Source organism: Impatiens glandulifera, chromosome 9 (assembly GCF_907164915.1).
Source record: "Impatiens glandulifera chromosome 9, dImpGla2.1, whole genome shotgun sequence".
Taxonomy (NCBI): domain Eukaryota; kingdom Viridiplantae; phylum Streptophyta; class Magnoliopsida; order Ericales; family Balsaminaceae; genus Impatiens; species Impatiens glandulifera.
In genome coordinates this window covers 23,315,292-23,332,319 of record NC_061870.1, presented here as the reverse complement: position 1 = coordinate 23,332,319, position 17,028 = coordinate 23,315,292, and the positions used below count along the sequence as shown (strand labels likewise).

At 33.3% G+C, this 17,028-nt stretch overlaps 4 protein-coding genes across 5 annotated transcripts; 3 read left to right on the top strand and 1 right to left on the bottom strand.

Annotated features, from left to right (window-relative positions):
• The first annotated feature begins 345 nt into the window (after positions 1-345).
• On the top strand, positions 346-1,691 carry LOC124914812 (putative GDP-L-fucose synthase 2). Of its 2 annotated transcripts, none has more exons than XM_047455421.1 (2): positions 346-496; positions 591-1,691. In XM_047455421.1, the coding sequence occupies exons 1-2, from the start codon at positions 478-480 to the stop codon at positions 1,535-1,537; spliced, it is 966 nt and encodes a 321-aa protein (XP_047311377.1). In that variant the 5' UTR covers positions 346-477; the 3' UTR covers positions 1,538-1,691. The 2 variants fall into 2 exon arrangements, with proteins under 2 accessions (XP_047311377.1, XP_047311378.1); XM_047455422.1 differs by having other exon boundaries at positions 351-496; positions 594-1,691.
• A 3,034-nt stretch (positions 1,692-4,725) lies between these two features.
• LOC124914811 (nuclear pore complex protein NUP43) lies at positions 4,726-6,569 on the top strand. The gene is made up of 4 exons (XM_047455419.1): positions 4,726-5,418; positions 5,490-5,559; positions 5,740-5,986; positions 6,073-6,569. The coding sequence occupies exons 1-4, from the start codon at positions 4,787-4,789 to the stop codon at positions 6,177-6,179; spliced, it is 1,056 nt and encodes a 351-aa protein (XP_047311375.1). The 5' UTR covers positions 4,726-4,786; the 3' UTR covers positions 6,180-6,569.
• Positions 6,570-8,412: 1,843 nt separating this feature from the next.
• LOC124914810 (serine carboxypeptidase II-2) lies at positions 8,413-10,754 on the top strand. Its single transcript, XM_047455418.1, has 9 exons — positions 8,413-8,785; positions 8,912-9,019; positions 9,106-9,201; positions 9,285-9,377; positions 9,456-9,541; positions 9,636-9,899; positions 9,964-10,094; positions 10,169-10,264; positions 10,344-10,754. Exons 1-9 carry the CDS (start codon positions 8,521-8,523, stop codon positions 10,636-10,638), a joined length of 1,434 nt encoding a protein of 477 aa, XP_047311374.1. The 5' UTR covers positions 8,413-8,520; the 3' UTR covers positions 10,639-10,754.
• Positions 10,755-11,128: 374 nt separating this feature from the next.
• On the bottom strand, positions 11,129-17,020 carry LOC124913945 (cellulose synthase A catalytic subunit 7 [UDP-forming]-like). Its single transcript, XM_047454390.1, has 10 exons — positions 16,827-17,020; positions 15,153-15,348; positions 14,888-15,063; positions 14,670-14,781; positions 14,455-14,563; positions 14,046-14,312; positions 13,622-13,967; positions 13,062-13,325; positions 12,778-12,990; positions 11,129-12,697 (listed from the first exon to the last, which is right to left on the bottom strand). The coding sequence occupies exons 1-10, from the start codon at positions 16,899-16,901 to the stop codon at positions 11,384-11,386; spliced, it is 3,072 nt and encodes a 1,023-aa protein (XP_047310346.1). The 5' UTR covers positions 16,902-17,020; the 3' UTR covers positions 11,129-11,383.
• Positions 17,021-17,028: the final 8 nt, after the last annotated feature.

The window sequence follows — 17,028 nt, the reverse complement described above, 5'->3', positions numbered from 1 at the left end:
CGGGTAAGATCGGGAGTCTTTAACTCCGATTTAAAATACCTGAATCTGACCATCGATACCTATAAAATGTTGTGTCTCTAATGTTTGAGGTAAGATCGGGAGTCTTCTCCCCAATTCCGATTTAAAATACCCGAATCCGACTATCGGATACTCACACCTACAGATATCAGACATATGAGTACCCATTGTCATCCTATTCGAAAGTGTGAACACAAATATCATTTTCGCATGATTACCATCCTATATTTGAGACTATGGACACAAATACCATTTTCGCTCCATTACAAAAGAAAAAAATAGGTTTATAAACTAAAAAAGAATAAAAAAAAATAGAAGTATTTAGTGAATTGAAGAAGACGGAAAGGGTTTAGTTTTGTTTGAAGAAGACGGCAGTAGGGAACTATAAAGATGGAATACTATTGACGATAACCAGTAGTATCATCAATCTCTCTCTTTCTCTCATTTCCCGCGTTGAAGATGGGTGATTCTAGCAATGGTGATTTCTTTCATTACTGTATCTTTGTTCGATTTCCTTTTATCTGTTCATTGAATAGTATTTGAGTTCTTAACTAGTTTTGCTTTGTCTACAGGAGATTCTTTTACAGTAGACAAATCCGCGAAGATCTTCGTCGCTGGCCACCGCGGTCTGGTAGGATCCGCAATTGTGAGTAAACTCCGTGAAATCGGCTTCACAAATCTCATCCTCCGTTCTCATTCCGATCTCGATCTCACTCGTCAATCTGACGTCGAATCCTTTTTCGCCACCGAAAAGCCTAATTTCGTCATCCTCGCCGCCGCAAAAGTCGGTGGTATCCACGCCAACAACACCTATCCAGCTGAATTCATTGCAATTAATCTCCAGATTCAAACAAATGTAATCGATTCATCTTATCGTCACGGCGTGAAGAAACTCCTATTCCTCGGATCTTCCTGCATTTACCCTAAATTCGCCCCTCAACCAATCCCCGAAGACGCTCTCCTCACCGGTCCTCTTGAACCTACGAATGAATGGTACGCAGTCGCTAAGATCGCCGGAATCAAGATGTGCCAAGGCTATCGTATTCAATACAAATGGGACGCAATTTCCGCAATGCCGACAAATCTGTACGGTCCAAACGATAACTTTCATCCTGAAAACTCACACGTTCTCCCCGCACTGATGCGTCGTTTTCACCAGGCGAAAGTGACCAATGCGAAGGAAGTTGTTGTTTGGGGGTCAGGTTCACCATTGAGAGAGTTCCTTCATGTTGACGATCTGGCTGATGCGGTGGTGTTCTTGATGAAGAATTACAGTGGAGTAAGCCATGTGAATGTTGGGAGTGGTAGTGAGGTAACCATTAAGGAATTGGCTGAGCTGGTGAAGGAGGTGGTTGGATTTGAAGGAGAACTGGTTTGGGATTCTTCGAAACCTGATGGAACACCAAGGAAGCTTATGGATAACTCCATGATTGCTGGTTTGGGATGGAAGCCAAAAGTTTCTCTTAGAGATGGGCTGGTTGATACCTATAATTGGTATTTGGAGAACTTGAAGCAGTGAAAATTGCAGGTGCAAGATCAATACTTTATATATTGCTGCTTTCTTCTTCAATGATTACTGTCTTCTTGTTGTATCATCTGATATTTATATATTTTAATACTACTATGAAACTCTTTCTTAATTAAATCGAATAATATTTGATGTTTTGGAACAATGAGTTGATGATTAGTCATGGAAAATAGGTATCTTGTATGAGGTTTTATGACAAGGTCGCCTGTTCTTGATGTAATTCATACCCAAGAAATCAGATGTACCAAAATTGAAATAGCACAATAATATAAATAATATAATATACGTGATTTGGTCAAAATCGACCTACCTTTCAATGGAAGGGATAAGTTTTACTAAATTAAAGAAATGTCAATAGTAAAAATTTACGTACCCTATCTCTCAAATGAAAGAGTGATTATCCTAAGAATAATTGAGATACTACGCTCTTAATCAGCTAAAGAACAAGAAGGCACAAAAATGTATTTATACCCGGACATATTTTCATAATAGAAAATTTTGACCCGTTTACTTACCTACAAGTCCCGACCGCAATAGCAAAGAATATCTCAGCGATAACATTATAGAATTTCGATCATATTACATAGGTCTTTAGGCCGTTTTCAAGATGGACAGACGATTAAACAGAAAAGGAAGAGGACATCGTCGATGTCTCCGAACTTCCTAACATTGACGACAGCCGCCAGCCATGTCTTGGTTCGGTTTTGAAAATTTAATCTGATACTCTTTTCGAAAAACGCCCGTTTCACTTTTAAGGATGTGAATTTTTTTTTTGAATTTTTTTTTTTATAGTTTTAGGGCTCCTAGCCTAGTTCGCCTAATTCCTAGCTGGTTGGCTCATCCACAATTAGCTAAGCTTGTTTGAAAAATCTTCAATAATTAGATAGCTTGTTTGAAAAATCTTCAATAATTAGCAAGATAGCTTGTATGAAAAATCTTCAAAAGTTGTTTGCTAAAATGCTGTAGAGTGTTAGTAATAATTAAATATTATATTATTGAAGAAGAATTCCATTATTGCAATTATCATTATATAAATAACAAAAATATATTATTACAAAGATAGTGACTTAGAAATAGTCATAACATAAAAAAGAGGACACTGAACTAAAATTGTAAGTCCAACTCCAACATGACAAAAATGTTAACAAAATATGTAGAAAGCTTAAAAAGAAATCAAGGTTAAAAAAAATGTTACATAAGATTTAGACTTACCTAAAATAAATGTTATCATTTATTGATTCTTAAGATACAACATGCTTTTTTTTCTTTGAAACTTGTTTTGTGTTGGAAATATATATATATATTTTAAATAGTCCATTTATTTTGAAAATGATAGAAATCATTTAATCACACAACATCAAAGTATGACACATTGAATAAAACATTTTTTATTAATGTAAAATTTAAATTTATTTTAAAAAATGTTTTTATGATCGCTCAAAAACATTATTAATGTAAAATTAAAATTTATTTAACAATGATAGTATCCACTTATAATTTATGTTCACCTTTTTTTTTATAAGGATTCTATATATATTATATATATATTTTTAAAATGTCTGGATTGCCAAGTCGAAAGTTGTGGTTAATTTGGATATATGTGAGTAAATCGATACTTGGGTCGGATTGTGGGTTGACCCGCCCATAAACTTAAAACGGTTAAAAATACTATAGGTATGGTTCGAACTTGCAACCTAACAAAATAAATACAATCTTTTAACCAACTAGGCTAATAACACTTTATATTTTAAATTCAACCCAAAATTTGATAAACGCGTGACATTTTAACAATATAAGTTCAACTTTTTAACTAACTAATCTATATATATATATAATGTTGCTTAATTTTTAAAGTGTCCGGATTGCCGGGTCGAGAGCTGTGGTTAATTTGGATATATATGAGAGTAAATTGATACTTGAGTCGGATTGTGGGTTGACCCGCCCATAAACTTAAAACGGTTAAAAATAAAATAAAAAATGCTATAGGTATGGTTCAAACTTGCAACCTAACAAAATAAGTACAACCTTTTAACCAACTAAGCTAATAACACTTTATATTTTAAATTCAACCCAAAATTTGATAAACGCGTGACATTTTATCAATATAAGTTCAACTTTTGACTAACTAATATATATATATATATATAATGATGCTTAATTTTTAAAATGTCCGGATTGCCGGGTCGAAAACTGTGGTTAATTTAGATATATATGAGAGTAAATGGATAATTGGGTCGGATTGTAGGTTGACCCGCCCATAAAAATTTGACCGTAATATTTTTCACGGTTTTTTATATTATTATTCGTGCAAATGTACGAGATACATGCTAGTTTAATAAATGATTCATTCTACGGTAGGGATGACAACGGCTAGTTTGTCATCTAGTTAAATATTTATCCTTGAATCCGATTTTCATTTCACCACCAGATCTCGACCCCAAACTTGACGGGTATCTCTACTTCTATTTCCATCCCCGATTCGTCGGGTACCCAATCCCCGACGGATACCCATTACCCGATTAAAGATTATAAATATTAAAAAAAAAACACAACTTTAATAAATAATTATAAAATGAGTAATATAGAAATGTTAAAAATATTACTTACTACCTACTAATTTTTGTAAATCTTGAAAAGGATAAACTAGAATCGAGAAAAATAAAATAAAAATAAAAAAAAAATTAAAAATTGAGCCGAAAAATTATGAGAGAAATAATATTTTGTTATTAAAATAAAATTGAAGTTGAATATAAAAAAATATTATTTTTAGAACATAAGAAATTTTAAATTAGAGTATATTGTATTTATGACAATGTGGATAAAATCAAATTAGATGATATATTTATGATATAATCGTAATGATGAAGTATTTGAAAAATACACATTAAACTTTAATAAAAAAATAATTTTAATATTAATATAATTGAGTATCGGGTTTTGGTTTCGCACATTCCTCATCCCTGACCCGTATCCGACCGGGTATATTCTCACCCTCCCCATGCTCGACTCCAAACCCTATTTAAAATATCTGAACCTGACTATGGGTACCCAGTATCGAGGCACACGGTTCCTATTACCATCCTTATGTCCGTATTCATGTATCGGTTATTCGGACCCGAGACGCTCATGTAATGACGTTGAACCGGGTTCACTGTTAAGTTCTCTTTTCTTCTTCTTTCTTCGTCCTCTTAAAAAAAACTTAAAACCCTTTCCCGACTACAACTCTGCAAAACCCTAACAATGGCTCCAAATGGCGCAGCACAGAGTCTCCAAATCCACAGGCTTCCACAACCAAAATACATCGATGCAGTACGTTGGGTACCTCCTCTCTCCGCCTTCGATCGCTTCATCGTACTCGCCGTCTTCGACTCCGATACCGATGAACCCGCCGTCGAAATCCACGCCCTCAATCATTCAGATTCACCTTCTCTCTCCCTCCAATCTTCCTTCTCACCTCCCTCTCGGATTTCCGCTCTCAGAACCAGTCAATTCCTTCACAAACCTTTTATCGCCGCTTCTACCTTAGCCGGCTCGCTACACATTCTCCTTGCCGATCCCATAAACGCGTCATTCGAATCGGAGGTCTCCATTTCTGGTAAATCGCTACACGATGGACCTATTTCAGACATTGATGTTCAAGAAAATGCATCGGATTGTGTCACTGTAGGGGAAGATGGGAGGGTGAATTTAGTTACTTTTTCCAATTCCCGGCTGAATCATCGCCGGATATTTGACAGCAATGGGTTGGTTTCTTATACTGCTGCGAAATGGGCGTCCCCATTTGAGTTTGCAACTGGTGGACTTGGTCATAGTGTTCAATGGTGGGATCATCGTAAACCAGGAGCACCTGCAACTCAATTCAAGGGCAGCTGGTAAAAAGATAACCCTTCTCTTCTCTATAGACACTTTCTCATTTATGATTGGTTTCTAATTGTAACAACAGGGATCGTGGAACAACCTCTGGAATTGTGCATTCCATTGATATTCATCCTTCAAGAAAATACACTTGTCTTGTAAGAACCCCCTCTTGCCTCATTATGTACATGAAGTTTGAATGCCAAGAACCAACATTTCATATTTCCATCTTCAAATTATCTTAGTTAAATGAGTTTTCCCATTTGCACCAGATTTTACTTTCATTTTCATAGATGAAAGAAAGTAACACTTATGTGAATTTCATATAAAATGTGAAGGTAGGAGGTTCATCGGGTAGCGTATTTGCTTGGGACATTCGATGGTCCCAACAACCGGTAATGTTGTCTGGATATGCAGCAGGCGGTGAATCGTCATTTTCAGCAGCGTCTGAAAGTGAAGTATGGCAGGTCCAGTATGACAATTATAGTCGTTCTTCTTCAAACATTAGCAATGTATCATCATCGTCGCAGATCTTACCTGCTATGATATGCTCAGAGGATGGAATACTGGCTGTAGTTCAACAAGGTAAGACTTTTAGAATGAACAAAGAAATGTCTATTAGAAACAACGAAACATCTCTTAGTTGAATGTTACGTGTTTTGTTGTTTCAGGGGAGCAACCTATTGAACTGTTGGCTGAACCATGTGCTATTAACAGCTTTGATATTGATAGACAGAATCCATCTGTGAGTCTCAAACAAATTATTCGTCTTGGTTGATTAGAACACAATAATGTTTCCATTTTCTTCATTCTTTTCTTTCTGTTTTTACCATGAATGCAGAGTGTAATATGTAGCTTGGAGTGGGAATCTGTAGCAGTTCTGGAAAGGCCATAAAATCTTGCTCACTTATTGGAAGCTTTTGTAAGAATATTAATACTGTTGGTTTACGATTGATCGTTTAACCACTTTGTAGGTCAGAAGATCAATTGTCTTCTTCGTGTTCTTTTAGACGCAATTGCATATTAATATGAGATGGAGATGGACTAAGTTTATATGTAATCTGTTATCAATCAAATTCTCATTTAGATTCACACTCATGTGGAAAAGCCTTGATAAAAATATGTTTTCAAATGATAGTTTAAACAATCTATCATTTTTTTTATGTTGCTTGGCCTGTGGTAGCAGAAGGGCTCCCTTCTGCAATATTTGATGTGAATTTAATTCAAATAAGTTACCATTCCATCATTATTTATTAAACCGTTATTCAAATAATGGATTAAATGTCATTATTTTGGTTTTTCTTTAATGAAGTTTATTTTATTTAAAATTGACAAAAAAGAGTTATACCTGTAAAAACATTCAGGGAATTAATCACTTTGAACAAGGCTGAATTATTCTTGATAATTATTTTGGTATTTATCCATGTTAATTATTATAACTTTACTTAAGTAAACAAAAAAATTTACTTCATCAAACAATGTTTCTCTTGAAAGAAATTTGTTTGTTCAGAAAAAACACTATATCAAACAAGGCGCAAGGCCTTTTTAAAGTTTTTTTTTTAATTTTTTTATTTTTTAAAGTAAAAGTTGTATTGTTTTATTTTTGTGTATAGATAAATATTTATAAAAGTATGATTTGATGGATAATTATGACTTGTTTTAAATAAGTTATTCTGAAATAATATTTTTTCATCCTTTATAAAATATATATAAAAAAAAAACATTTATCTAAATAATTTACATTTATATTCAATAATTATTTTTCTAAGTAATCTAAATATTATTCAAATAAGCAAATGAAATTTGGGCAAATAGAAAAAAGACCAAAATTTTGATAGGAAGAGAGAGAATTCTAAAATCAAACAAATAATTTTTTTTTTTATAAAGAATTAATTTTATTAAATCAAATTAGAAGTTATAAGTAGAAAATAAAAAGTAACATCTAAAAATTCAAATCTAAACGTAACGTTACATAAAATAAATTTGTAAAGATAAAATTCTAATGAACTAATATATCAATCATGCGATTTCTTCGGGTAACTCTAAGTACAAACTTATTTGAATTCAATAACAATAAGTGATGAAATAGAGCAAACCGAACAAACCTATTAAGCGACGTTGGAAGAATCTTTACCCAGAATTCTGAGCGGTAATAAAATTTATCTTTGTCCGAAAGTTGATAACCAACCAAAAAAAGTTATGCCAAATAATAAATGACCATATACAAATATGATTAAAATAACGAGAAATCCATCAAAATTATTAGAAGATACGTATGAAATAGCCTTAGATGAAATATTAATTCCAAAAACTCCTTAAAAATAAATAAAGAGAACTCTAGATTCGATAGAATCATCTCATTTACTGCAAAGAAGAAAATAAATACGGACTTGAGAAATGGTCACCAACACGATTGAAAGGTATTAGCAGCAGACGACTTACATCAATTTAGATTTGAGTGATAAAAAGAGAAAAAAAAAAATATTCACTGTTACTAAGGAGAAACAAATTGGAATTCTTACTTTTTTTTTTTAAATCTCAATATAATTTAAATATCAACAAACAATTTAAATAATACTTAAAAATAGATAGTTGGGTAACTTTAATTAAATATTATTTTATTATTCACTGTTTATTTATATTATTAAAAAAAAAAATAAGATTAGATCCACTCTAATTTAAAAACGTTTTAAATGAAAATTAAATTTATTAAATTTACTATAAAAAAATAAAAAAATTTAGTGTCACGTTTATTGAACTTAATAAATATAATAGAAGAAAACAAAAATTTTATTTTTGTCCACCGTCCAACGATATATCACCTCATAATTTTCTACATAATTCATTACATCAAATTCTTATCTTACAAAAATATTTTAACAGTTTTGTCAAAGAGTTGTGATTTTCTTTCACTCCACGCCAAACAAAAATGAAAGTTTTCTGCCATCAAAAGACAACCATGAACCTTCCCAGCGAAAGGGTGTGCTCAGCACTTACCATCATCATCTTATCTCCTGTAAAAAAGGATGTTCATTTAACCGTCCACCCACTCACTTCTCTTTTATATAAACATTTCATCAATCCTAAACTTTATCCCGATTCACAATTTAGGAAAAAAGATGTCAAATCCGAGGTGGGGGATTGTGTTTTTCCTCTTTTGCACAATCAATTTCAGCACAATTTCTTCATTCTCGGACACACTTCAAGAACAGCAAAAGTTAGACAGGATAACCTATCTTCCAGGTCAAAACTTCGACGTTGAATTCGCACAGTATTCTGGTTATATTACAGTCAACGAAGAATCAGGTAGGGCTCTGTTCTATTGGCTAACTGAAGCTGTTGAAGATCCTTCTTCCAAGCCTTTGGTGCTTTGGCTCAATGGAGGTCAGAAATCAGAATCTCACTTTCAACCCTTTTCAAATATCACCCATGTTTGTTTTTATGCCTCCGATCTGAATTCATTATTACTAGTTGTGCTGTTTTTGATGTTTCAAAATTGACATAATTTAGGGCCGGGATGTTCTTCAATTGCTTATGGGATGGCTGAAGAGATTGGACCTTTTCATGTTGAGAAAGATGGAAAGACACTTTACTTGAATCCATATTCTTGGAATCAAGGTAAGAATTGTGGGATTTCCAAAAGCTGGATATGTATAGTTCTTTTTTGATTGATTTCATGTCCAAAACATTAAACACATTTGCAGTTGCCAATTTGTTGTTTCTTGATTCCCCTGCTGGAGTTGGCTTTTCGTATTCAAACACTTCATCTGATTTGCTTACAAGTGGAGACAAAAGGACTGGTATTATACATTCTTATCTATTTCTTTCTTGTCAACAATATTTGCAACCTATTTTTACGTGTTTAAGTTATTTGTTTCATCAGCTCAAGACTCCCTTGAGTTTTTTGTGAAATGGATGGAACGGTTTCCTCAGTATAAGGGACGCGAATTCTACATTATGGGAGAGAGTTATGCAGGTAAATCTTGATTCAGATATAGAATCATTATGTCGGTTTTATGAACATTTTCCCCATTTTTTTTCTTTTGTCGAACAGGACATTATGTTCCTCAACTTAGTCAAGCTATTGTAAACCACAATTCAGCTACTGGAGAAAATATAATCAACTTAAAGGGTTACATGGTTGGTTGAGCTAATTACTAGTTAATTTGTGCTCAATCACTTTTCTTTTCTTTTGTTAGGATGATCTGAAATGTGGGATATGTACATAACACAGGTGGGAAATGCTTTAACCGATGATCATCATGACTATTTGGGAGTTTTTCAGTTCATGTGGGCATCTGGTTTGATTTCGGATCAAACATACAAACTATTGAATCTTCATTGTGATGGCCAGCCTTTCATACACGCACCAGAAGATTGTAATAATGCAATGGAAGTTGCTTATCAAGAAATGGGAAACATTGATCCATATAGCATCTTCACTCCTGCATGCACTGCCAATTATACTTTCTCCAACCGCATGTTAAAAAAATGGAATGTAAGTTGAAGATGTTTTATGTTATTTTATTCTAAAATCAGCTGATTTTCTTATAATCTTGTAGATTCTTGGTCATGTTAGTAGGACATATGATCCTTGTACAGAGAAACATTCAGTTGTATACTTTAACCAACCTGAAGTTCAAAATGCGCTTCATGTTGCCCGTCAACACGTCTCGACATGGGATACCTGCAGGTAAAATTTCCTCGTAAATTTGTGTCTAATGATACTTGGTTTACCTAATTCTGATAATGATGATGATGTTTCAGTGATGTAATAAATACTAATTGGAATGATTCACCCATATCAGTTCTTGATATATATCGCGAACTTATACCTTCTGGACTTCGTATTTGGATATTCAGGTGTGTGTTTTTTTTGTTTATAAATATAAATTATTCGAATGAATGTAGATAATTAACATGTGTTTATGTACTTTGACAGTGGCGATACAGATGCTGTAATTCCTATCACATCGACTCGTTATTCGATTGATTCTTTGAATCTTACGACTACGAGTTCTTGGCATGCTTGGTACGACGATGGACAGGTGGCAGGATGGGTTCAAGAGTATGAAGGACTGACTTTTGTTTCAGTAAGAGGAGCTGGCCATGAAGTGCCACTTCATAAACCTAAACAAGCTCTCACTCTCTTTAAGTCTTTCTTGGAAGGAAAAACTTTGCCAACTTTAGGGCAGGTGATTGTCAAGCCAGAATCAAACCAAGCAGTCGATTCTTGATTGTTTTATATGACAAATTAAGAGGCAAATCATAACTGTTTCTTTGTTTGGTCACTGACATGTTGGTTGTTCTTGATGGAATCGAATAATAGAGACATCTTTATTGACTATTTGAATAATGTTGTTTTTCTAATAAAGAGATCTATGTTTTTATTCAATTCAATCACATTATTTACCAAATTAAAATAAAATTATTTTTATTTTAATAATTATTAAAAAAATGATTGTGATTGTCAAAAAAAATAATAATTTAAAAAGGATAAACTAATAATTATTTTGGGTGAATTTAGACTAATTTAAATTGTAGGTATATCTTCTCCATTTACAAATTTAAAATATAAAGTTATACATACTTACTGATAATTAAATTTAATAATTCTAACAAATAACATGAAAATATTATATAATAAATAATTATTAACTAGTGAGAATTTATCATTCTATCATCTATAATTATTTATATATTAAGAAATCTGATCAAGATTGGAAATAGAACAAAAGCTTGTATTTTATTTTAATCAATTTCATGGTAGAACAAAGCCTGCCTCATAAAACAGAGGTGAATTTAGGGTTAAAAAAAAAACTCAACTATCACCCTATCTCATATTGGGTTATATTGCACCAAATTACATAAAATTGTTCACTTAGAAACCAAACCTTAAAACTAACTTTATCCAGCTCCCGACCCGACTACCCGATATCATGTCGTGACTTGAACTTGGGGTGTTATCGACTCGGGGTTTGTTCAGCAATTGATGCCGCATTGCTTTACAGTGGGACCTTTAGTCTTCATAACAAAAGGATCAATTCTAACCCATAATAGTGAAAAAACAGATGCCAAAAGAACTGACCAAATAATCACAATAGTAGGAGTCCTGTTTTGCCTTCCCATTAAACCTTTCAAGAAAGGATAAAGATGAACAATCACCCAAAACGCAAAGAACAGCTTCCCAAACAACGGCCCCCATGACTCGTACCCGTTATTAATCGCATCCGACACTCCCGCCACCACTCCAACCATATTTATAATCAAGATTGTCGTCGGAGGAATCAAAAGCGTCGTCCATCTGAACTCATACAGCTCGCCAAACTCCTCATCTTCCCCCGAAGATTTAGAAGTAACAGTGAAATTTGTATCTATCCCCGCCAATATCTTAAGTAAACCTTGAATAACCGCGAACAAATGAGCAGAAACCCCGCCAATAACCCAAAACTGCTCGTTCCTCCACCATTCCTCGATGCTCACTCCGCTCCATCTCAGCTCCAGAATCCCAGTCGTGAAGATAGAGATGAACAGAGCGATGAAGAAGAGACTAGCCAAAGTGCTTATCTCCGGCATGATGAATTTGTCTGTCAGCAAACAGATTGCGGGTAGAGTACAATAAGCTAGCAACGGAATTGAGGTGAATGGATAAACCGTCGTGTTAATATACGCTAACCGTTCGAGCCACTTAAGATTCCCGCCCTTGTGCCCATACCAAACCGGGCTATGACGACTGAAGAAGATCTCCACTGACCCAAGAGCCCACCGAAGGACCTGGTTTAAACGATCGGACAGATTTATAGGAGCCGACCCTTTAAACGCTGCTAACTTCGGCATGCAGTATATTGATCTCCAGCCTCGGCAATGCATTTTGAAACCCGTAAGGATATCCTCTGTAATCGATCCGTAGATCCATCCTAATTCAATCCCCCATTCTGTTTTATCTTCATAACCGCAGCTTATTACATGAATCGCTTCTTTAAGCAAGGCAGCTGGGCTCGACGAAGGAGGAACGCCGCCATCGGTCATTAAAGTCGAGGTCACGAAGATTGAAGACTGTCCGAACTTCTTCTCGAAAGTCATATGTGACATCAGTGTGTCATCCTCGGTTGCGCCGTTTTCCGAATAATTGGGAAGCTTTCTTCGTCCGAAACACGGACAGCATCCGCAACTTGCCATTTTCGGACGTTTTTTACCCTTTGGAGGATCGTACCCGTACAAAGCCTGTCGTCGAAAAACACATCCAGTTCCTACATATACAGGCCCTTGAATCCCATCCAGACCTTTCATGTTTATCTGTTCAAAACATAAAAATTCTTTATATATTTTATCATATAAATCACTGCCACGGTTCTGTCTGTTTTTTCTTAACTTACATCGAAGAAGACTGTGTTCCTGTTGGCGTAACGATCGTGTCTGTCAATGCCGTCAAACCTCTGAGGAAACTGAACGTAACAAACCTTCCTTCCGGTTTGTGCATCCATCAAGAAACACATGGATTCGCGGACGGCTTTACTATTGTTAATGTAATGATCGCAATCCAAGTTCAGCATGAAGGGAGCGTTGGTAAGAACTCCCGATACTCTGATCTGCAATATTTTAGAATTGGTAGACAGTTAAATTAGTTAAAAGAAAAAAAATGGAAGACTAATGTCTTTACCAAAGAATTCATGGCGCCAGCTTTCTTGTGGTGTTGAAAACCGGGCCTCTTCTCACGAGAAACGTATACGAGTCTTGGAAGCTCGTTTCCTACTGCATCAAGGCCACCACTTTGACCTAAAAAGACTTGAATCATGCCTGGATGATCCTTAGTGTTGTTTCCTGGCCATGGTGTTCCATCTTGCATGATCCATCCTTCTGCAGGGACCTTTGAGGTTTTCGCTACAATTGCATTAACCCGAACCTTAAACTCTTCGTACTCTCTCTGTTTTGCATACACATTGAAAACCATATAACCATTACAATAGAAAAATGAAACAAAAAGGTCAAATCAAGACAGATCATAAGAGCTGAAATCAATGTTGATGATTCATCTTTGATGCATCTTTGCTTTATTAATGTAAAGTTTTTGTGTTACTTTGGAGTTTAGATTTAATTTCCTTCTCCCTTTTCTACCACTCATCTCTTCTGCTTAAAAATTGAAGCATTAACGACTGAAAACTGTCGCTAAGCCTCATTTTCTTCGTTATAGCTAAACAAGGACATATAACAAGAACTGACCTTCATTGCTCGACGTTCCTGGACGAACGTAGGCTGGACTTTGTCCTTGAGATAATCTATCTTTAAGGAAAAGTACATCTCGGGAGCGCGTGGCTCAATCTGAAATTTCTTGCAGAAGGGAACCCATTTTCTGGAAAATTCTGCAGTTTCAGATAATGCTTCAAAAGTGATCATTGAAGCACCATCATCAGAGATGTAACATGAGATCTTTTCGACGGGATAATCCATTGCTAGAATTGATAAGACAGTATTGGCTGTAACGAGAGGAGGTTCCTTCAATGGATCAACCGTGCTGACAAATATATCAACCGGAATTAGCATGTTCGGTTCACCTTCCCTCTCGAACCTGCAACATGAATAACATCATTATTATTATTATATCATGTTATATCTGCAGCAATATGTAGAATGATTGATGGTGTACCTGAAAGAAAGGCGATCAAGATAAGTCTCGCGATCAATGGGGAACCATTTTGGGAACTGATCGAGTATCCACGAGAAGGCAAACCAGATCTCACAGATGATGGAAGTTAGCCATAGACCGATAGCATCATGAACCGGATTCAAGATTCTATAGCGAAGAAAGAATGCCAAAATGACTAGCCGGGCTACAATCACCATTCGATAAGGATTTATCTTGCTCGATGCAATTGGTACTTTTCTCGACAGAGGCTGTCTTGCTTCATCTAGCCTGCAATTAGTTAAAACCAATACAAACCAAGTGATGACAACATTAAAACATCATCACAGCATGCCAACATCAAATCAAAGCTGGAAACTCACAATTAGTTTTCAAAACATATTCATAAAAAGAAAGTGTAATTTGATCATACATGTCAATATCAGGGTCAGCCGATTCGTCGCCTTGTTTCCTTTTCCAGTCGTCGTCATCCATCCTGTCTTTCCAGCCACCCTCTTTCATTTCATCCCATCTGGCACTTCCTGTAAGACAAAACAGGAACAAGAAGATCGTGAGAACTTCAATATCTCATACAGAAGATCATCATCATCATCATCATCATCATATGAATGATATTTAAAGAGATACCAGGTTCAGAAGTTTGATATGGGTAGACTCGTTTGTGTATGGAAGAAGAAGAAGATAAGATGTGATCTCCATGATTATAACAACTAGTTGATATTGGAAATTCACAACTGACCTGAAAAAGATGATTTTGCTAAATCAGACTAATATTATTTCTCTACTTAAACTAGAAAAAATTGCATATGATATGATTAATAATAATAATAAGGAGAATTGCTTACAGGACCAGTGATATCATTTTGATTATCATGGCCTCTTCCATAGCTCATTTTGCCATGAAGCATTGACTCTGCAATATCTTGATTATTCTTATGCTTCTGGGAAGCATCAGTGTTGAATTCGTGTTCAATATCGTCCAGGTCTTCTTCATCGTCATCTCCCTCAACCCTAGGGCTCCCTTTTACATACAGTAAAGTGTCAGCATGAGTGTGTTATGTGTAGTGTGTATTTATCTAGAGAAGCAAGAAAGATGAATATGTAGGATACCTTTGAGGCGCTTGAATCGGGTTTTGCATTGGGGGCAAAGTTGGCTTCCTTCTCGGCGTTCGTACTCATAGCAAGGACGGCAGACCGGAAAACCACACTCATTGCACGCTACAAACAGATCTCCGTCGATCGTAAGCCCTATTTCATCACTACATATTTCGCACACTTTTCCATTCAAGTCTTTCAATGGCTTTGCCTGCTCCCCAAATTCAGAAGAAGAAGAACATTCAAATTGGGATTAAGCGGTTTCATTTGGTGAGTTTTTTCATTCAGGTGTGAGAAAAGACGGTTAGATTATCACTTTCTTCATTTATCAAAAGAATTATACATCTAATTTATTTAAAAAATTAAAAAATTATATATAAATCACTTTAATATAATCTTTTTATATATATAAAAAATATATTATAAATTTTTTAAATATATATATATATATTATATTTTAACAATTAAACTTAATTAGTAATATATATATATTTTTTCAAAAATTCATCTTAAACAAATATTATTCTAATTATAATTTAGATAATTCATTAATTAAAATATTTTTTATTTAAAAAATATATATTTATTTTATCATATATTACTATCTTTTAATAATTTTATCAAAAAAAAATCCCATTTTCTCAAAATTAGCACTAACAATTTCCTTTAAATAAATAAAAAAGAACTAACAGAATAATGTTAAACTTTTAATTCAACTACATTCCAAAAATTAAATTATTTAAATAATCAAAATTATATATATATATATATATATCATAATAAAATAAAATTTTAAAATAGAATTATTTTATGATTTTGATTAAAGAATTTTGGTACAACTTAAGTAAATTCGTTAATCAAAATTATAAAATATTTTTTATTTTAAAATTTTATTTTATTATGATATATTAATATTTTAAAATATTTTAATTAAAATAAAATTTATTTCTTCAAAATTATTATCAATTATTATTATTATATTTTTTTATTTATTTAATCTTAAATTATTTTAAAAAATAATTTAAATTATTATATATTTTTTATTTAAATTTAATATAAAAAATTAATAAAAATAATAGTGTAATAAAAAAAAATTAAAATAAAAATTAAGATTTCTAATTAAATAATTTGGTTAGAATTAAGCCTTGTTTTAGTTTGAGTTATTTAAATAATTCAAATAACATTTTTATTCTCAATCTCCTTTATCACGTTACTTAATTTATTAAAAAAATTAAAATATTATATTTTAAATTATTATACTTTATTTTATTCTTATATATTAATACCCTTTTAAATATTTTTATTAAAAATATTCTATATTTTCTCAAAATTATCATGACTAAATTATAATTTTAACCCAAATACATAACATAAAAAAATTATAAGTAGTCTTATTATTTATTATTAATTATTATTATTATTATTATTATTATTATTATTATTATTTTGTTTGAGAGTAAGTAGATTATTTGAAAACGATTGAATGCATAAAACCGAAATATTTGATAATTAGAAAATATTGTTATATTCCAATTTTATAATTTTGTTTTTATTTAAATTTATCGTTGATTATGTGTATCATGTTTTTGACTTATGAACCAGTTTATTTAAATTAAAAGGATATTTTGTGATTAAAAATATTAAAAAGATGGAGAGATTATGACGATTATGTATGTATGTATGAAATACCTCTTCGTGGCCATGTATGACGACGAGCTCATTCCGATTGTGAGAACCGGCGACAAGTCCGGCGCCGGCTTCCATGGTGGATTCGGAGAGAGATTAATTTGTATGCAGTTGAAATTGGAGACTTCTTATTATATAGAATGAGCCTCTCTCTATCCCTCTCATACCTAATTCTGTCAGCGTTATGGATGGTAAAGTCTGTTGC

Excerpts from the sequence above, each read along its gene's own strand:
- LOC124914811 (XM_047455419.1), top strand. The coding sequence starts at position 4,787 with ATGGCTCCAAATGGCGCAGCACAGAGTCTCCAAATCCACAGGCTTCCA. Across the intron at positions 5,560-5,739 it reads CAAGAAAATACACTTGTCTT|GTAGGAGGTTCATCGGGTAG; the intron begins GTAAGAACCCCC and ends TAAAATGTGAAG. Across the intron at positions 5,987-6,072 it reads ACTGGCTGTAGTTCAACAAG|GGGAGCAACCTATTGAACTG; the intron begins GTAAGACTTTTA and ends TTGTTGTTTCAG.
- LOC124914810 (XM_047455418.1), top strand. The coding sequence starts at position 8,521 with ATGTCAAATCCGAGGTGGGGGATTGTGTTTTTCCTCTTTTGCACAATC. Across the intron at positions 8,786-8,911 it reads GGTGCTTTGGCTCAATGGAG|GGCCGGGATGTTCTTCAATT; the intron begins GTCAGAAATCAG and ends GACATAATTTAG. Across the intron at positions 10,095-10,168 it reads TCGACATGGGATACCTGCAG|TGATGTAATAAATACTAATT; the intron begins GTAAAATTTCCT and ends ATGATGTTTCAG.
- LOC124913945 (XM_047454390.1), bottom strand. The coding sequence starts at position 16,901 with ATGGAAGCCGGCGCCGGACTTGTCGCCGGTTCTCACAATCGGAATGAG. Across the intron at positions 13,326-13,621 it reads AGGAACGTCGAGCAATGAAG|AGAGAGTACGAAGAGTTTAA; the intron begins GTCAGTTCTTGT and ends TATGCAAAACAG. Across the intron at positions 12,991-13,061 it reads CTGGCGCCATGAATTCTTTG|ATCAGAGTATCGGGAGTTCT; the intron begins GTAAAGACATTA and ends AAAATATTGCAG.